The 20,424-nt window shown below is 59.7% G+C and overlaps 1 protein-coding gene and 1 long non-coding RNA gene across 3 annotated transcripts; both read left to right on the top strand.

Annotated features, from left to right (window-relative positions):
- The first annotated feature begins 9,477 nt into the window (after positions 1 to 9,477).
- LOC136303081 (Fc receptor-like protein 4) lies at positions 9,478 to 14,297 on the top strand. Its single transcript, XM_066206695.1, is given in 10 exon segments — positions 9,478 to 9,526; positions 9,996 to 10,042; positions 10,044 to 10,335; positions 10,635 to 10,889; positions 10,986 to 11,264; positions 12,172 to 12,474; positions 12,558 to 12,641; positions 13,029 to 13,050; positions 13,141 to 13,220; positions 13,309 to 14,297. Coding segments are annotated over 10 exon segments (1,521 nt in total). The 3' UTR covers positions 13,419 to 14,297.
- A 4,340-nt stretch (positions 14,298 to 18,637) lies between these two features.
- LOC136303202 (uncharacterized) lies at positions 18,638 to 20,424 on the top strand. 2 transcript variants are annotated; one of them, XR_010724169.1, is made up of 5 exons: positions 18,638 to 18,706; positions 18,959 to 19,055; positions 19,131 to 19,227; positions 19,417 to 20,213; positions 20,325 to 20,424. It is a non-coding gene; the product is annotated as an uncharacterized lncRNA (long non-coding RNA). The 2 variants fall into 2 exon arrangements; XR_010724168.1 differs by having other exon boundaries at positions 18,959 to 19,227.

The raw sequence follows: 20,424 nt of genomic DNA, 5'->3' as shown, positions 1-20,424 counted from the left end.
GTTCAGGGGTCCCGGGGTCCCCATGGTCACCTCCTCCTTTTTTCCTTGCAGCCGCCAGGAAGCCCCAGGACAGGTGAGTGGGGGGGTCTGGCCAGGACTCCCCTTTGCCCCTCCCCAGACACCCCTCAGACCCCCTCTTATCCCCACAGGACCCCCCCAGAGGAGGGGGCAGTGCTGGACACCCACGCTGTGGGCACCGAGCGGGCAGGGGGTGAGTACAGGGGGGGACAGGGACATGTCACCCACGGGTGTCACCCTTGTCACCCAGGTTCCCACAACTGGTGTCACTCTCTGGGCCCCCACTGGTGTCCCCTGCCCCTGCCCCACCTTGGGATCCACAAGTGACCAACCTTGAGCTCGAGGGAGCCCACGAGGGACAGCGGGATGCCTGTGACATCTATGAGAGTGTGCTATGACACCGGGGAGCATTGGTAGTGCCAGGGGGGCATCAGTTTCCTGCAGTGGCCTTTTCTTCCTCTTCATTGCAGCCTACAGGGCTCCCCGTTCCCTCACCCAGCGTTGGGTGGCAATTGACCGTTTTCCCTCTTTTTGTACCCAAAATGTAGCTTTTTGATTAAACTGTGTGAGAAACAAGGCTCACTCCTTAATATCTTTAAATATTAATAAGGTAGAAAAGGGACAGCAAACAGCGTGCTGGGTGCTGGGCAACTGCCCAAGGCGCGCAGTTATCTATAACAATTCTTCTTGTGTACCTTTTTCATTGTATTGATTGAATACATATTCAAGAAGATTATGCATATTTCAAACATTCTTTCGAGTTTATGCTTTCCAAGAATTGTTTTGCTTGGTTTGACCCTTGACTCATTCTCTTATAGTACATGCCTGTGCTGGTTTTGCATTGATTGAAGAATAGCTGTGGCAAAACCAATCAGTGTTAAGCTTTGAATACTGGCAACCTGTGGAACCAATTCAACAGCTAGGCACGCCTCTGTGGCCACACAGGTTGAAATCAGAAGAATCCTGGGAAAGTTCTCTTCCCTTCCCACCTGGGCAGAGGTCCCCAGGTGCCGGCGGGGTCGGCCCCGCTCCGCCGCGTGGCCCCGGGCCTGGTGCGGCCTGGCCAGGCCCGGCCGCTGCTGGAGCCTTGGCAGGGCCGGGCCCGGCGGCTCCCGGGCAGGGCAGGGGAGGAGAGAACGCCCCGTCCCGGCCGGATCGGGCCTCCAGCGGCTGCTGACATCCTGCCGCTAAAGCCGCCCCCATGGCGGCCCCGGGAGGCCTCGCAGGGCCGGGCCGGGCCCCCAGCGCTGCCGGGCAGAGGAACGGGGGAAGCCCCCAGCGCGGCTTTGGAAGAATTCTTTACTATGAACAACTCCAGACACCGGCACCAAGACCCCTTGCGGAGGGAGAGGCCCCAGCAGCTGGAGAGATCTTGCGGCCAAGAGCAGGGGCAGCTCTGCAGCCGTGCGGAGCGGCCCCGCAGCTGGAAATTGAATGCAGCCAGAACCCCGGAGATCCTGGCCCAGCCCCGGCACGGCCTGAATTTACCACCTTTGGCCACTGCCCGGGAGAACCATCACGGCCTCTGCAGATTGGGAGAATGGAAACTCCTCCTTTGCTCTGATGGAACTTGCAAAGCACTAATCCTCTCTTAAGTGAGACGAAAGGACAGAGTGAAGCCACGTAGAGAGACAATATGAAGACATCAAAGTCAGTGAAGGAGGAGTTGAATCTTAGATGGCAAGAGAACGAGAAGATGCCTTGGTTTTCGGCTGAAACTCTTTTGTAGGCCATGGGAATGGACTGTGATATCCTAGAATATCCCTCTAAGTTGTGGAAGGCATGGATGGCGAGATGGGAGTATTCAAATTGTAGATCTGAGCAAAGGCATTTGCAGTCAACTAAGTAAATGCTGAAGTAGTTGTGATCTTATGACAAGCTTCAACAGTGAGAGAGAGAGAAATGTGATTAAGGTGTGCACTCAGAAAGAGAAAAGATCTCTGTTCCTAGAGATGAAGAAAACCTTTGCTTTTGAACTGTTCATCTTTAAAATGGTACCCCATGAGTTTACATGGCCCATTACGCAGCTGTGGGAAGGCTGTGTGATATGGGAGGGACTTCACAAATTCAGGTTCAGAGGTGGCGGGTTTTGTGAGAATGAAAAAGCCACAAGAGAACTGTTCTTTCTTGCGGGGAAGTTTCCATGGCCGACCAGAAGAGACTTCTCTCTCTGAGAGAACTGAAGAAAGACTATTTTAGAGGTAGTGACAGACATGAAGTCTAAGTTTTGTTTTCTCTGCATGTTGTCAGAGAGAAAGAAAAGAGTTTGTGGGGAAGAGAGGAAGTGTTTTGAAAGTTTTTTTCTGATTCTTATTATTTTCTTTCTTGTCGTTTTGTTACTAAACCTGTCTTTATACCCTTTTAAGTTTTGAGCCTGCTTTGCTTTTCTCCTAATCTTACCTCACAGCAGAACAAAAAGTAAATCATTCTTGTGGGCACTCAAACCACTACACTAATTGGTGCCGTGACTCGGATACAGGAATTGGCAAACCTGAAACCACTACAATGCCATACTGCAGATGAAATCGATATATTTTATTTCCTCACAAGGCCCCTGTTCTGTGGTTTGACAAATCTTGGTGACCTAGGAGTCAGTGGTAGATTCCTCTTTGCGTTCTTTCTTTCAATGTTCGTTTACTTGGTTCTTTTCAATGTTATCTTACCACAGAGATAAGATACTCCAGCAGTAGATGAAATCAATGTTAGCTACTTCACAAAATAATCTGCGTTATTCTCACCATTGTCAGTTAGTTACACAGATCAAGGCATTAGCTACTTCTGCAACAGTTAATGGTATACTGCACTGCAAATAGGTTCCATTTTGATGGTTTGCGAGAGCCTAAACAAAAATATATTTATCACACGAAAATTTAGCATCTCCACAGGGATTAGGGTCAAAAGGCTGACAAATTTAACTACATCAAAAGCAGCTGAAATGTGATTACAAACTGTATTACATAAAACTAATTACCAAAAGCCAATATAATAGCAAAAGCCAATGACGACAAAGTTATTAATAACGGGGGAAGGTGTATGGAAGGGTTTTGTGACTTCTCCTTTTTCTGCCCTGATTTTGTCTCCAATAAATTCAATTCATATCTCTAATTCTGACGCTGTTTTGCCCCTGAGAGGATTTGATGAGAGATCTCTCCTGGTCCTTGTCTCAACGGAGGGAGGGAGGGAGGGAGGGAGGGAGGGAGGGAGGGAGGGAGGGAGGGAGGGAGGGAGGGAGGGAGGGAGGGAGGAAGGAAGGAAGGAAGGCAGGAAGGAAGGAAGGAAGGAAGGAAGGAAGGAAGGAAGGAAGGAAGGCAGGAAGGAAGGAAGGAAGGAAGGAAGGAAGGAAGGAAGGAAGGAAGGAAGGAAGGAAGGAAGGAAGGAAGGAAGGAAGGAAGGAAGGAAGGAAGGAAGGAAGGAAGGAAGGAAGGAAGGAGGGGGTTGTTCCTTCTGCAGACTCAGGCAGGCAGTGGCTGATCTCAGCACTGCCATCAGCACCTTCTCAGCAGAGACATTCCCGTGGGTGATTTTCTCCTTCTTCTGGGTAGGGGGGGAAGAGGGCTGAGGACCCTCAGTGTGGCTCCACACACTGGGCTGGGCTGGTGCCAGCACACTGGAGTAGTGTGGCTGCCCATGGGTGGGGTCCCTCGCTGCCCCCCAGTTCCCCCAGAGCCCCCCAGTGCCCACTGGAGCCCCGAGTGTCACAGCACATTCCCGTAGGTGTCACTGAGTTCCCGCTGTCGCCCATGGGGTCCCCGCAGCTCCGCGTAGGTCACCTGGGGATCCTGGGGCGCGGTGGCACGGGGGGACGCTGCGAGAGACACTGGCTGTGGGATCTGGGTGGGGGTGACACTCTTGGGTGACGTGTCCCAGTGTGTGTGTCCCACCCTGTACTCACCCCCCATCTGCCTGGTGCTCACGACGTGGGTGTACAGCACCTCCCCCTCCTCTGGAGGGGCCGGGGGATCCGGGGGGGCCCTGCGGGGATAAAGGGGATGTGTGGGGGGGAATGGGAGGTCTTGGGGTTGGGGTAAAAGGGGACAGTGTGGTTTGAGCCCACACTCACCTTTCCTGCTGCTTCCTGGACTCTAGAAAGGAAAGAGGGGAAAGGTAACTCTGGGGTCCCCAAGGCCCCCTCAGAAATCCTGGCACCCTACTGGACCCTCAGATTCTCCCAGAACCCCTGAGCATCCCTGATGCCCCCCAGAACCCCTGAACCACCCAAGTGCTCTGGACTTTGTGAGTGCCCAGAAGCCCAATTCTGGCAAGAAGGGGGACCCTCCAAATTTCTCCAAGGTCACGGAAAGAAGCCCCAACATCCCTGCAAGACACTCCCACACCACCCCAAATCCTTGAGGACCCTGAGCAAAGGTCCTGAGCACTGCCCAAGTAAGGGCCTGTGGGTGTCACCCATCACCCCCGCATTCCAGGTGGCCTCCCACCTCCCCAGGGCCCCCATTGCCCCCATTGTCACCCACCCATGTTTTTCCATTGGTGCCAGCCCACAGCTACACCCACGAGCAGGACCAGGAACAGGAGGGACACGCCAACCCCTGTGGCCACTGCTGGGGACAGAAGGGACACGTCAGGGTCACCTGTCACTCCAGGGGTCCTACAATCCCTCGCGATGCTGTGTGACCCCACCTCTCTTCCAGTGTCCCTGTCGTATCACTGCCAGGGCCAGCTCGGTGCTAAACGCCTGGAACACGCGGTGCCCGTCCTGTCCCAGCTGGTTGGTGGCCACGCACTGGTAGGTGCCGAAATGTCCCACATCGATGTCCCCAAGCTCCAGAACGGGACCCCGGGCCACTTCCTGCCCGTTGTGCAGCCAGGTGAAGTTGACAGGAGCTGAGCCCACCTGCACCGAGCAGCGCAGGGTCACGGGGTCACCTGTGCACACCTGGTGTGCTGGGGGACCGGGGGTGATGGTGACATTGGCCACGGGCACTGTGGGGACACAGACAGGCTGAGGCCAGGAGGAGGGGCTGCACCCAGCATGGGGGAATGAGGGAGTCTGTGGGGTGGCACCTGGAGACAGAGAGTCTCCTTCAGCCAGGACAGTGAGCCCCGGTGGTGGGGATCATCATGTGGGGACATGGCAGCTCCCAAGGACTCACCAGCGAGGCCGAGGGTCTGGGCTGGAAGGGAGAAGGGAAAGGGCTGGGTGGAGGTGGCCCTGCAGGGACAGCAGAACTTGGGGAATGGGGTGTGATGTCGGTCCCCAGACTGTCCCCAGTTGAACAATGGTGTAAGAAGGAAGTCTTGAGGACAGGGACAAAATGGTCACCCTGGACTGAGGCAGGATATGAGGACATTGTGGACAGCCCATGCTTTCACAGGTCACCTCCACCGTCCTCACAGCACCTGTCCCCACAGCCACATCCCCACGGCCCCGTGCTTGTGGTCTCATTCCGACAGCACTGTTCCCCATAGCCCAGCTGCATGGTATGTGGCCCTTGTCCCTGTCCCTGCATCCCTGTCACCCTGTCCCTGTCCCCACTGTTGCACCAGCCCCAAGATTCCATTTGCCACATCCCTGTACCCATATCTCTATCCCCCTGTTCCTGACCCCAGATCCCAGTTCCCCTGTTCCTGTCCCCACACCCACCCCATGACACTGGTCACACTGGGGTCCATGCCCATGCACTGGCTCTGCTGGCGTTGGGGACCTCAGGGGACCCCGCAGCCCCCCTGTGCCCCCTCCCCACCGGTCTCTGCCTCACCAGGGCCCATCCCAGGGGTGTCAGGCCCGTGCCCGGGGCACTCACCCCACAGGAGCAGCGCCACCTTCCCGGCCATCCCCGTGTCCCCGGTCATGTGCACTGGCTGTCATTCGCTGCTGTGGCCACCGGTCCCCTGGGTGGCGGCTCTTCAGTCAGGGTGGAAGGAAGCAAGGTCAGGTCTCATCATCACTTGTAGGTGGCCCTTTGTGGGGGCAGGGTGGCCGCAAGCTGGGGATGGGCTTGGGGCAGGGTGGAGACAGGCTGGGGACCAGGCTGGGTGGCACAAAATGGACAGGGACTTCTCAGAAGTGGGAGTCTCAGGGGATTTGGGGAGAGAGGGATGGGTATGCAGGGGAACGGGAGGTCCCAGGGATGGGCAGACTCAGGTATGTGTCTACAAAGAACGTTGGCTCCAGGGATTTGGGGTCATGAGAAAGGGCGTCCTAGGGATGAGGGTGTCAGTGGAATGGGGGTACATTGGAATGAGGGGTCCTGGGAGAATCAAGTTCCTAGGTGAATGTGGATTGTAGGGGATGGAATTTGGGAGAAGGAGAGGCTTCCCCAGGAATGGGGGTCCTGGGCCATGGAGATCCTGGGAAGTGATAGTCCTTGATTGGGGGTCCCAGAGTGGGTGAACATAAAGAAGGGGGGGTCCCATGGTTGGGTTCCCATGGGAATGGGGGCCCCAGGGTGGGCCCATTGGTCATAGCTCCCTCCCTGGGTGCCTCAGATTTTAGCGTGACTCAGAGCCAAGCACAGCCCACCCAAGGTTCTCATGGTTTGTGGGGGATCCCCCAGGCAGATTTTGAGGGGCTCTGGATCTGTGTCCCCCGAGCCCCCAGTGACATTTTGCTCTCTTCGTTTCCATATCCTTCCTTTTTCCCTCAGTTTCGCATGTCTCAGTTCCGGGCTTGATGATCCTGGGGAGCTCCTGCACAGGGAACAGGGTGTGGGGACACCGTAAAAGGGGAAAAGGGGGTTCCGAGGCTGCAGGAGGAGGTATGGGGGCTGTGGGGGATGGGGGTGTCCAGCTTTTCCCCCACAACATTTTCTCTTTCCTGCAGCAGAAGGAAGGAGCCATTGGCGTGGGGACCAGGGTGTGGATCTGTTCTGTCCTGGGGTCATCCAGGAAGGTGGTGTCCTGTTCTGGGGTTCCCTGCTCTGGGACTGCAACATCCTGGGGGTGTCCAGTTGGGGGGGGGACACATGCTGGCCAAGGGGATCCTGTCCTGGGGGATGGCAGCTCCAGGCAGGGTCCAGACTTCTCCATTCCCGTTTATCCCCTGCAGGATCTGAGCCGGCAAGAGCAGCTCGGGAATGGAGCCCCAGGCAGGAAGGAGCTCCCCAACTCCTCCTCCTTGAAGCCAGTGGCCATCCAAGTGCGGGGCCCAGCCATGGCCCAGCCCCAGTGCACAGGGATGGGCATTGGCCAGCCCTGCTCTGGCCAGCCCCAGGTGGCAGCCACGACCTGAGGCTCCCCCCGCCCCCTTCGCTTTGATTCTGGCAGCTTGAGAGCTGCTGCAAAGGTGACAATTCTGTGGCAGGAAAAGGTCTGGCTGTGGTTTGCTGGGCCCTGCAAGAAGCACAAAAGCCAATGGGAGCCCAAGCAGTGGCTCTGCGAGGGCCTTGGATGGTTTTCAGAGCAGGGCTGGCTGCAAACCCCCCTGCAGGGGCAGCTGTGAGGGAAGCAGTCCGGAAATGCAGCAATTGATCATTTTGTCCCTCTCAGCAAGGGGCTGAGAGAGCCCCAGAAGTTCTGCAGATCCCACACCCATCTGCTCAACAACCTGACCTGGACCCTCCTTCCTGAACAAAACCTGCAGCCCTTTGGAACCTCCCAGAAAGAATGTTTGTGTTCTGGATGTGGACACCAGAAGAGAGGGAAAAGTGTGGAAATACTGAGCAGGGGCTCCAGCCGTGGATCTGGGGAACAGGGGTGTCCCAGCAGGAGCAGGGAGTGCCCAGGCAGGGGAATTCAGGGCAGGGTGGAGTGCATTTCCCAGGGAAGCAGACCCTGAGCGACACACGGGCATTTCCACGGATTCCTGTGCTCTGTTCCAAGGATGGACAGAGTTTCTCCCCTGTTGGGAGCAGAAGCCATGGGAAGTAAATCAAGTTTGAGGGTGGGAAGGAGGAAAATGGGCAGAGTTCCTAAATGTGGCCCAGCCAAAGCCTTCCCTGTGGGCTGGATTGCTGCCCAGCAGGCCGGGAACAATCCCATGGACCTGCTGGACACTCAGGGAGATTCCACACTCTGTGTTATCAACAAGCAAACACTGCTGTGGGATGCACCAATGGGCTCCTGAAGGGAACCAGAAAGTCTCATTTCTGTGGGATTTGTTTGTGTTTTTACTGTGAGCGACTTGTTGGGTGCCCAATGATTAAAAGGATTCTATCGACCAGACCATTTTCTATATTGTTAGTTTGATTTTTGGTGAAGTTATTTTTTTATTGAGAAAAAAAAGTGTTTTCGGAAAAGATTGTTGCCTTTATTTCATGGCTGTATAATTTTGTCTCAGCCAATTGGGCATCAGGGAATTCAACCAAATTTAGCCGGGCATTTACCATCATCAGGGCAAGGTTCTATCTGGTGGCCCCTTAGGTTTGGGCAGCCCAGGTGTCACAGGGACCCACTGGGGACAGCGGGAATGCTCAGGACCCTCCAGGATGTGCCACCTCTGGGACAGGAATCCCCAAGGATGTGGCACCCCCAGAACGAGGAACTCCCTGGGACAAGACCCTGGGACACGACCCAGGTGTCACCACAGCAGAGGAGCCCTTTTCCCTCAGGGCAGGACCCCTCTGGATGTGTCCCCCAGGACAGAACCCACGGCCTCAGCTCAGCATAAACGGCCTCTTCCTTCTGCTGCAGGAAAGAGAAAGTGAAAATCTTTCATCCCCCACAGCCCCCAAACACTGCCTGCACTCCCCAGCCGCCTTGGCCCCTTCCTGGGATCCCCCCACCGTTCCCTGCTCAGGTGTTCCCTGGGATGGCTGAGCCAGGAAATGGGGGGATGGGAAAAGCCCAGGGGTGTGTGGGGCACAGACCCAGAGCCTCCACCCTGGGGTGCCCCCCTGGCCATGAGCACACTGTGGGGGCTGTGCTGGGCTCTGAGTCACCCCAAAATCTGAGGCACCCAGGGCAGGAGCTGAGACCCCCGTGCCCACCCAGCCACTGCCCATCCCTGGGACCCCCATTCCCCTGGGAACCCAACCATGGCACCCCCATTCCCTTGGTCTCTGCTCCCTGGGACCCCCATCCCAGGACTCCCATTGCCCAGGACCACCATTGCCTTGATCCCATCCCATGGGCTGCTTGTTCCCATAGAACCCATATTTCCAAGGGTCCCCTTTTCTCCCCTGGACCCCCAACCCTGGGACCCATATTCCATGACCCAAAACCCCTGGGGAAAAATTTTCCTGCAGGACCCCCATCCGTGAATCCCCTGAGACATGGAGACCCCAATTCCCCTGGACCCCCATTCTCCTGGACACCCGGCCTTGGTTCCCCACATCCCCTGAGGCCCCCACTCCTGGGAACACCATCCCCCACTGAGCCCCCAGACTATCCCATAATGTCCCCACCCTGTCCCCTGCTGTGTCTCCACCCATCCCCCACCCATCCCCCACCAAGGGCCACCTACACGTGGGGACGAGGTGTGACCTTTCTTCCTTCCTCTTCATCCGAAGAGCCGCCACACAGGGGACCAGTGGCCACAGCATCGACTGACAGCCAGTGCACATGGCCGGGGACACGGGGATGGCCGGGAAGGTGGCGCTGCTCCTGTGGGGTGAGTGCCCCGGGCACGGGCCTGACACCCCGGGGATGGGCCCTGGTGAGGCAGAGACCGGTGGGGAGGGGGCACAGGGGGGCTGTGGGGTCCCCTGAGGTCCCCAAGGCAGGGACCAAGGAACAGGGATGCAGGGACAGGGACAAGGCTCACGCACGTACCATGCAGATGGGCCAGCGGGACTGGTGCTGGGGGAAAGGGGTCACAGACGTGGGGCCATGGGGGTGTGGCTGTCGGGACAGGTGCTGTGAGGATGACGGTGGTGACCTGTGCAAGCATGGGGGGTCCACAGTGACCCCATGTCCTGCCTCAGCACAGGGTGACTGAGGTGTCCCTGTCAGCAAAACCTCTGTGCTACACCGGTGTTACCCTTGGGGAGAGTTTGGGGACACATCACACCATGTCCCCCCAAATGGTGCTGTCCCTGCAGAGCCACCACCGCCCTGATCCCTTCCCTTCTCCCTTCCAGCCCACACCCTCGGCCTCGCTGGTGAGTCCTCAGGGGATGCCATGTCCCCGCCCTGCTGTCCCCAGCCCCGTGGTGGCCCTGGCAGGCTGGTGTCCCCTGTCACCCGCAGGTGCCCAGACCACCCAGCTCCTGGTGGAGCCCCCCTGGAGGCCGGCGGTGCTGTGGGACCAGGTGAGACTGACCTGCCGGGGCCTGGGGACCACCAGTGCCACCACCTGGTACAAGGACGGGCGGCGTTGGGGGCAGAACAGATGGAACCGCTTCACTGTCAGCAAGAGCGGCACTTACAAGTGTCAGAGACACGGCAGTGGGCTCAGCCCCCCCGTCACAGTCCTAAATGGTGAGAGGGGATCTGAAATGCTCACAGTTGCCTCTGGATAGGTCTGGGTGGGCTCCACTCCGTGGGTGTCCTCACACCCCTCGGGTGCAAGAGCCCGTGGGCACTGCACTGAGGGTCATCCCAGTGCATCCCAGTGTGATGGGACCCCCTTGGTGACACCTGTTCCACGGAGCGTCTCCTGGTGTTCCTGGGATCCTCCCGTGCAATGGAGACTCCGCCCAGATGTCTGCGGTGCCATGGGCACCCTCCTCTGACCTGTCTCCAGCCTCTCAGTGTGATGGGACTCTCCTGTCCCACAGACCAGCTGGTGCTGCAGGTGTCAACACAGACACTGCTGGAGGGCGACGAGGTCAAACTGCGCTGCCGGGTCAGGCAGGACACATCGGTCAGCAGGGTGCGATTTTACCAGGACGGGAAGGATCTGGGGGAGTACTTCAGGGGGGCCGAGCTGTCCCTGTCTCCTCTGCAGCCAAACCACAGTGGCCGCTACCACTGTGCGGACTCAGTGCGCTTCTGGCCATTATCGTCATCTCCAGTGACAGTGACAGTGCACGGTGAGCACTCCCACGGCTGGAACCCCAATATCCTGACACCCCCACAGCCACATCCCAAGGGACTCAGAGTCAGTCCTCCCCTCATCTCCTTCCCAGAGCTCTTCACGGTGCCGGTGCTGGAGGGTCCCCCCGAGCCCATCGAGGGGTCCCCCCTCAATCTCAGCTGCCTCAGCAGCCCCAGCCCCCTGCGGCCACGAACCCGCCTCCTGCACCTCTTCTACCGGGACGGGCAGTTGGTGGGGGGCCCGCAGGTGTCCCCGCAGCTCCTGGTGCCCGCCGTGGGGGTCTCTGACTCGGGGAATTACAGCTGCCAGGTGCGCTCCGAGGGGAGGGCCGTGCAGAAGAGCAGCGCCCTGCTCCGCGTCACGGTGCGCAGTGAGTGCGGGGATGGGCACGGGGAGCCCCCACAGCCTCTTTGCGTCCCCTGCCTTGCCTCGGGACCCCCATTCCTGCTTGGACCCCCCATGCCTGTCGGAGGTCATTCATCCTTTCCCACATCCCTCGCCAAGTGCCCCAGCCCTTCCTGGGTACCCCCATCTTTCCTCTGAAGTTTTTCCACATCCTCGCATCACTGCTCAGGTCCTTCTCCATGTCCCTCCATCCCTCACTGGGTCCCTTCACCCATTCCTGGTCCAACCCCACCCATCTCTGATCTCCCCTCCTGGTCCCCAGGTCCCACCATACCCTCCCTGTGGTGCCCCCTCAGCCTGCTCCAGCTGTCCTCTCCCTGAACACCCCATCATTCCTTGGGGTTTTATTTCATGCCCCCCTTCAGCTCTGGGCCCCCTCTTCCTCACTGGGGTCCTCCTGCCCCTCGAAAATGCCCCCCCATGTCCCTCACTGTCCCCTGGTTTCCCCCACCTCCTGCAGGGGTCCCTGTCTCAGGGGTGTCCCTATCAGCGCAGCCCCCCAGGGGACAGGTGGCACTGGGGGACCGCCTGGTGCTGAGCTGTGCAGTGGCTGCAGGGACAGGTCCCCTGTCCTTCACCTGGCACCGGGGGGACTTGGGGACACCGCTGGGCACTGGCCCCCGCCTGGAGCTGCAGCATGTTGGGGACAATGACAGTGGCCACTACCAGTGCCGGGTCAGCGACGGGGACAGCGTGGCTGAGAGTGTCCCCCTGAATGTCACCGTCGTGGGTGAGTGGGACCCTCAGGCTGGGGTGACCCCACCCACAGCATGCTCCAGAAAACTCTCATCCCCGTGTCCCTGTCCCTCTTGCTGGCTGCCAGCCCCCCGCCCCCCCGCCCCGCAGCCTCAGCCCTGTCTCTGTCCCCACAGTGCCCGTGGCCAATGCCACCATCACCCCCGGTCCCCTGTCACACCAGGTGCAAACAGGTGACCCCGTGACCCTGCGCTGCTCGGTGCAGGTGGGCTCAGCCCCTGTCAACTTCACCTGGCTGCACAATGGCCAGGAGGTGGCCCGGGGTCCTGTCCTGGAGCTTGGGAACGTCAGTGTGGGACATTCGGGCACCTACCAGTGCGTGGCCACCAACCAGCTGGGACAGGACGGGCACCGCGTGTTCCGGGCACTCAGCCCTGAGCTGGCCCTGGAGGTGACACCGCAGGGACACAGGGGCACAGGTGAGGTCACATGGGGTCACCAGGGAGTGCAGGACCCCTGCTGTGATGGGGGATCCTGATGTGTCCGTCTCTGTTTCTTGCAGTGGCCGCAGGGGTCGGTGGGTCCCTTTTGTTCCTGGTCCTGCTCGTGGCTGTCATTGTGGCCTGGCACTGGTGGCACCGCCGGGGTGGGTGACAATGAGGGGATGGGGGTCCCAGGGAACTGTAGGAAGCCCCACAGATTTGGGGAATGATAAGGCGGCTCCCTTAGCCCCAGAATTTTAACCTTGGCTTCGGATTCTCTAAGCTTTTGGGAGGTGCTGGAGGGTCCCGCAGGGATGTTGGGGATTCTTTCAGGGGTCCTGGGGTCATTCTGGGGAGTGTCTCTCCCTGCCGGGCTTTGGGTTCTTGAGGATGACTTGGCTGGGGGCACTGAGGATGTTCATGAATTCTGGGGGCTTCAGGGATGCTTGGGGGTCCTGTAGAGAACTGAGGGTCCTGTGGAGGTTCAGGAACATCGAGAGGGGTCAGGGCCCTGGGGACCCACAGTCACCTCTCCCCTCTTTCCTCTGCAGCCATCAGGAAGCACCAGGAAAGGTGAGTGGGGGGGTCTAGGGCTGTGGCCCCTCTTTTACCCCCACCCCACTACTCTCCATCCCCTCCAACACATCCCCTTTATCCCCACAGGGCCTCCCCGGAGCCCCCGGCCCCCCCAGAGGAGGGCGAGGTTCTGTACACCCACATCGTGAGCACCAAACAGGCACAGCGTGAGTACAGTGGTGTGGGAGGGACAGTGACACGTCACCCACCGGTGTCACCCCCCACCTTGGTCCCCCCAACTGGTGTCTCTTGCAGGGCCCCCCCGTGTCACTGTCCCCCAGGAACGCCAGGTGACCTACGCAGAGCTGCCAAGACCCCACCGACAACCACGGGAGCCCAGTGACATTTGTGAGATTGTGCCGTGACACTGGGGGGGTGGGAGGCACTGGGGGTCCCCACCCAAGGGCACCCACACGTGTGTGCTGCCACTAAAGACTGCCCCTCCCCCTGCCAGTGGAGGCACAAAAGGCAAATGTCCCAACGGACTGAGACAAGAACAATTTCCTGCAAACAGCAACGGGAGAACAAAACCAACAGCAACAGGGTTCAGAATTCAAAGGGTCACAAAAGGAACGATTTCCAGAGAAAAACCCCAAAAAGGAACAAACTCTGGACACTTCCCCCAGCACGTTTCCTCCACCAGAGGAACCTGGCAGGGCTCAGGACCTTCATTGCCCTGACGGCCAAAGCGGCCTTCAGGAGGCTCTGGTTTCTCTTCTCCCCTGTCTCAAACCTTTGCGGTGTTCCCCACACGATGATTTCACAAAGGCCCTGTGGGTGTTTCTGAGTCTCCCCCTTTTCCAGGACACTTGGGACTAGGCCCTGGCACAGGGTGGGGTGTCAGAGACAGGAAAAGTGTGATGTGGAACACCAGTGTGTGGCAAGGGTGAGTCAGGCCTTGCTTATGGTGAGACAGGGCCCTGTCTGTCAATCTGTCTGTCGGCCATGGCACACTGGGGACAGTGTGACGCTCTGCCAAACTCAGCTCCTGAGTGGCCGGGTGACCAGAAGTCCCACCTGGGGGAGGGCCCTTGGTGCCCAAAGGCTTCAAAGGCAGAGCATGAGGTGGCTCGGTGTCTGACTGCGTCTTCTCTTAGAGTGTCTATCCCATCCATGCTGGAACCCAGGAGTTGGCAACTGTCTTGGAATAAAAGACAAATGTCTCCCAAGGAAAGCGAAACCTTCCTGCAATGGAAGGAAGACCCATGCCTAAAATCTTTTTATAATTTCAAAAATTAGTGGGTTTCCAGAAAAAAAAAGCAGTATAACATATATAAAAAAATGTTTAACAGCTCTTAACCAGAATATTTCTAGAAGACACCAGAACAAACAACACCAAACCAGAACTTTCCCACCCGTTCAGTGCTGGATTTCCATTTTCGGTGCAGTTATGACGACGTCCACCAGGGGGCGCTGCAGAGACCACTCCCGGCCAGCAGGGGGCGCTGCAAGGAGCACTCCCGGCCACCAGGGGGCGCCCCGGGGCCAGCTCGAACCCCCCAGGGGCGATGGCGGCCTCGGCCAGGGGGGAGGAGGGGAAATCGCTCCTTTTGCAAACTCACGGCCACCAATCGGTCCCGGCACCACCACCGGCAGCGGCAGAAGCGGCCAAGGCAGCAGGTTGGATCGTAGTGCCGAGTGGCAGCGTTGCAGCGTCCTGGGGCGAGGCACACGCCCTGAACATCACACCCGACCGCTCTCTCCAATTTCGAACAGAGGGACGGCAGCACTGACTGCCCAGCCAGGTCTCGGGGTCACAGCAGCACCTCTCGTGGCTTTACGGCACAATTCCTGAAACCCCTCAGCCTTTCGCTCCCATTTCCTCCGTCAGCCCTGGCACAGCAGCTCTGGGAATGTTGAACTCCCCTGGGATGGGGAGGGAAGCAGATGCTCGGTGCTGCCACTGCCGGGGCTCCTCAGGGGGCACCAGCCCACGTTTGGAGTTCCTGCTCTTCCTGGGCCCCTGCTGGTCCCCACACAGCAGCCGCAGGGAGAGGAGGAGGAGGAGGGGGAGAGCAGAGCCACAGCCCCGAGGGCTCTGCGGCTGCAGCTGGAGCACAGGGACATCCCGTGTAGGGAGCAGTCGCTTGGGAGGGCAAAACTGGAGCTGGTTGGGCCAATGCCCCTCTTCTGCTCTGGGTGCTGCAGGCCCTTAACGAGATGTTGGAATTAGGGCTGGGGTTCCTAAAGTTCTGCCGTGCTCCTAAACCAACCTGTACATAAACACACGGCTCCTCTGCCTCTCGTAGGGATTTTGAGCACTGGACACATTTTGGGGGCAGGTGCTCCCAGCTCTGCCCACAAGGATCTTTCTTGGCCGCCGGGAAGGTTTTCTGGTGGTTTTTGCTGGTGTTGGGGACGATTCAGTGCCTGTGCCATGAGGCCGGTGCTTCACGCTGGCCGGCCAGGAAGGCAGAGCTGGGGCAGTGGTTGAGGCGGGAGCGGCTGGAGCAGGTGGCCACGGGAACAGCCCCTGGCCATGCAGGTGGAGCAGGAGCGCCGGGAATTTCACAGGGTGCTCAGGTGAGGCCCACGGGGCCGGGTCACGGTGGGGCACTGCTTACCATTCCTGCTGCCCCGAGGTTTTGGGACAGAGCAGTGACACCCATCAGCCTCCAAAACCCTCTCGGCACTCGGGCACAGCCTCCCAGGAGGTCCCGGACCAGGCTCTGGGGATAATTTGGGCGCTCCTGGGCTCGTTCCCAACAAAGGGCAGTGCTCCGGGAGAGCGTTCGGCACATCCCGGGGGATCAGCCCGGGGCTGCTGGAGCCCGAGTGCTGCGGGCAAGGACGGCAGGAAGAAGCCGGGCCCCGCTCAGGCGGCGCTGCCCGAGGAACGTCTCATCCTGCAGGAGCTCGGGAGCCTGCCGGTGCCGGCCCTGCGGCCGTCGGGGGGCAGCGGCTGGGAGGGGCCGGGATAGAGGGACCGGGACCCCAGTGGGGAGCCCCGAGGGTGGAGGGCCCGAAACGGCCGAGAGGAGACCCCGGCAGGGCGGGGGAGCAGAGACCCTGGGCTGGGCTCTGCGGAAAGGAGGGACCGGCACGGTGGTCCCAGAGCACGGGGAAGGGGCCCGGCTGCCATGGCGCTGCGAGTGCCGGGACTGTCACGGCGCGCATGAACCGACTGTGAGAGCGTGTCCCAAGCCACTGTCGCCATGTGTCGGGACTGCCCTTGGCCAGGGTGACGCCCCCACAGCTTTGGGCACTCGGAATGGGCGGGGCAGGGGCGGGGCAGAGCCCTGTCCATTCCCCGTGCCCTGTGCAGGTGAGGAGGGCAGGGATGGAGCAGCTTTGGGGACACCTGGAATCGATACAAGGTCATTCCCCAGAGCCACACCATGACTGTGGGCAGAGCCCCGGCTCAACATTTCCACACTTTTCCCTCTGGTCTGGTGGCTGCAGCCAGAACCCAAATATTCTTTCCATGAGGTTCCAAAGGGCTGCAGGTTTTGTTCAGGAAGGAGGGTCCCGGTCAGGTTGTTGAGCAGATGAGTGTGGGATTTGCAGAACTTCTGGGGCTCTCTCAGCCTCTTGCTGAGAGGGACAAAATGATCAATTGCTGCATTTCCGGACTGCTTCCCTCAGAGCTGCCCCTGCAGGGGGGTTTGCAGCCAGCCCTGCTCTGAAAACCATCCAAGGCCCTCGCAGAGCCACTGCTTGGGCTCCCATTGGCTTTTGTGCTTCTTGCAGGGCCCAGCAAACCACAGCCAGGCCTTTTCCTGCCACAGAATTGTCACCTTTGCAGCAGCTCTAAAGCTGCCAGAATCAAAGCCAAGGGGGCGGGGGGAGCCTCAGGTCGTGGCTGCCACCTGGGGCTGGCCAGAGCAGGGCTGGCCAACGCCCATCCCTGTGCGCTGGGGCTGGGCCATGGCTGGGCCCCACACTTGGATGGCCACTGGCTTCAAGGAGGAGGAGTTGGGGAGCTCCTTCCTGCCTGGGGCTCCTTTCCCAAGCTGCTCTTCCTGGCTCACATCCTGCAGGGGATGAGCGAGAATGGAGGAGTCTGAAACCCTCCCGGAGCTGCCATTCCCCAGGACAGGACCCCCTGGCTGTGCCCCCCAGGAGAGAACCCGCCCCCCTGTGAGACAGTCACTGCCCATCGCTGGGTCCCCCGTTCCCCTGGGAACTAAACCATGGGGGCCCCATTCCTTATGTTCCCTGTCCCGTGGAGCCCCATCTCAGGATTGCCATTCCCCAGGATCTCCGTGGCCCCGGAGCCCCATTCCCAAGGAATCCTCTCCACAAATTCCATCCCCTACAGTGCCCCTTCCCCCAGGACCTGGATTCTCTCAGGACCCCTCATTCCCACAGGACCCTCCATTCCCCCTGCACTCCATCCCTGGCACACCCATCCCATCACCCCAAATCCCTGGAGCCCACGCTCTCCTGGGACTCCCTGCACTGAGTCCCCCGAGCCCTGGGGTCCCCCATTCCCATGGCACCCCTCTCCTGAGTGACTCCCCCTCCTCAGGACTCCCATTGCCCTGGATGCCCATCCCTGGTTCCCCAAACTCCCTGAGCCCCCCACTCCTGAGAACCCCCTGTCCCACCTTGTGCCACCCAGCCTTGTCCCCAGCCTGCCCACAGCCTGTGGTCACTCTGCCACCAGCAAAGGCCACAGCCATGTTGGGGACGCGGCCTGATGTCACTTCCTTCCCCATTCTTTGGAAGAGCCACCACCCAGGGGACCGGTGGCCACAGCAGCGAGTGACAGCCAGCCTGGATGGCCAGGGACACGGAGATGGCCGGGAAGGTGACGCTGCTCCTGTGGGGTGAGTGCCTCGGGCACGGGCCTGACACCCCAGGGATGGGCCCTGGTGAGGCAGAGACTGGTGGGGAGGGGGCACAGGAAGGCTGTGGGGTCCCCTGAGGTCCCCAAGGCCAGCAGAGCCAGTGCATGGGGTGACCAGGGTCATGGGCTGGCAATGGGGACAGGAGAAGGGGGACAGGACTGGAGGGGCCAGAATGTGGGGAGAGGAATTATGGGGCTTGTGCAGCTGTGAGGACAGGGACAGGGAAACAGGGATGCAGTGACACGGACAAGGGGACAAGCGCCATGCAGATGGGCCATGGGGACAGAGGCTGTGGGACTAGGGGGGTGACCTGTGCCAGCACGAGGTCCCCATGTCTGGGGTGTCCTTAGTGTCCCCATGTCCTGCCTGAGATGGGGTGGCTGCAGTTCCCCGATCTCCGAGACATCTATGCCACACCAGTGTCCCCATGGGGACAGTTCAGGGACAGCCCCCATACCCTGTGCCCCCATACCTGTCTCCATGGGGCCACCCCCCAAGTCCTGTCCCTTCTCCCTTCCAGCCCAGACCCTCGGCCTCGCTGGTGAGTCCTCGGCAGATGCCATGTCCCCACCCCGCTGTCCCCAGCCCCGTGGTGGCCCTGGCAGGCTGGTGTCCCCTGTCACCCGCAGGTGCCCAGACCACCCAGCTCCTGGTGGATCCCCCCTGGAGGCCGGCGGTGCTGTGGGACCGGGTGACACTGACCTGCCAGGGCTCGGGGACCACCAGTGCCACCACCTGGTACAAGGATGGGCGGCGCTGGTGGCCGAACGGACCTGAAAATGTCAGTGTCACCTATTCTGGCACCTACCGCTGTTACAGACGTGGCAGTGGGCTCAGCCCCCCTGTGACAGTCTCAAATGGTGAGGGGGCTTTGGGTGTCCCCAGCGTGGCACCTGTGGGACCCCGAGGGCTCTGAGTGCGCCCTGCTCCATGGGTCACCTCCGGGTGTGACCAGAGCTCGTCCCCTGCACACGGGGACATTCCAGAGCATTCCAGTGCAGGGGAACCCTGTTTGTGGAATTGGGGACCCCTGGTGCTCTGGCTGTGACCCAATGGTGGGTCCCCATGAAAATGGGACCCCCCCAGTGTGACAGGACCCTCGTGTCCCCCAGACTGGCTGGTGCTACCGGTGCCGGTGCAGATGCAGCTGTAGCGGGGGACACAGTGACACTGCGCTGCCGATGGCGGCAGGGCCTGTCAGTCACCGAGGTGCGATTCCACCGTGGGGACGAGGAGGTGAGGATGTCCCTCAATGGCACCGAGCTGTCCCTGTCCCCTCTGCAGCTGAGCCACAGTGGCCGCTACCGCTGCCGGGGCTGGGTGTCCTCTGACGTATCATCAGAGTTGCAGGAGTCGGTGCCAGTGACAGTGACAGTGCACGGTGAGCCTCACCCCCACAGCCTCCCCGGGTCCCCTGGTTGGGGACACTCTGCCCCGTCTGGGGACCCCCAGCCCTGCCTGCAGTCCCCCATTACTGCCCAGACCCCCCATCCCTGCCGCGGGTCCCTCATCCATCCCCGGGTCTCTCACAGGGCTGTCAGATCAGTGGTGGCCACACTTGTATCAGCAGGTTCCGAGCACTCAGAACCAGCGCTGGCGGAGGCAGCCATGCGCCGCGCACCGCGCTTGTCCGGGGCCAGACGCCTCTGGCGGCAGGGGCGGCCCGGCGGTGCAGAGGAGCCGTGGGGGCCGCCGTGGGTAGCGGCGAGCGGGGAGCGGGTTGCGGCGAACGGGGACCCGGCACAGGAACTCCCGGCAGTCACCAACCCAGCGGAACTGACCCAGTGGGATGGGATTCACCAGACCACAGGAGAGTTGTTTATTTCCTTTTGTTTTCCAGGGAGAAAGAATGGTCTGTTTTTCTCTTTTTTTCCTCTCCTTTCCTTTCTTTCCTTTTTTCCCCTTTCCTTTTCCTTCTGGCTGATTGGGAAGGTGGGCCTTGTCAGGTGAGCCTGTAGTTGGCTGGTTGGGAAGGCGGGCCTTGTTCAGAGGGCCTGTGATTGGCTGGTTGGGAAGGCAGGTTTTGTTGGGAAGTGCTGTGGTTGGCTAGTTGGGAAGGTGAGTCTTCTGGAGATGATTGTGATTGGCTGGTTGGGAAGGTCTGTGGTTGGCTGGTTGGGAAGGTGGGTCTTGTGGAGAAGATTGTGATTGGCTGATTGGGAAGGCCTGTGGTTGGCTGGTTGGGAAGGTGTGTTTTTTCAGGAGACCTGTGACTGGCTGTCAGAAGAGGACTGGGAGCAAATAGAGAATCCCCAAGGAGAAAAGAAGGAATTGAAGAGATATCAACACACATACCCCCCAAACAGTCCCCTGGGCAGTAGGCAAACCCAGTGGAGATGTAACCTGAACACCAGGAGTGAAAATAAGGTGTTGGGGCTTGGTTTCTTTTTCTTTCATTTTCTTTCCTTGTTACCTGTGAGACTTTTTCTCCCACTGAGTTGCTAAGAAGCACTGATGGCTGCGTGCTTGAGATGGCAGGAATGGGAAAACTCTCGGCAGGGATGGGAAACTCTCATTCACTTGATCTGCGCCTTTGGATGGTGACGGTGGAGCGGCTGCTTGGGGAAAGGAATTCACT

The sequence above is a fragment of the Chamaea fasciata genome, unplaced genomic scaffold, assembly GCF_029207755.1.
Source record: "Chamaea fasciata isolate MVZ Bird 193981 ecotype frontalis unplaced genomic scaffold, bChaFas1.0.hap1 SCAF_31, whole genome shotgun sequence".
NCBI classification, from domain to species: domain Eukaryota; kingdom Metazoa; phylum Chordata; class Aves; order Passeriformes; family Sylviidae; genus Chamaea; species Chamaea fasciata.
Note: the sequence above shows the minus strand (reverse complement) of the source record. Positions and strands in the feature narration are given on the sequence as shown.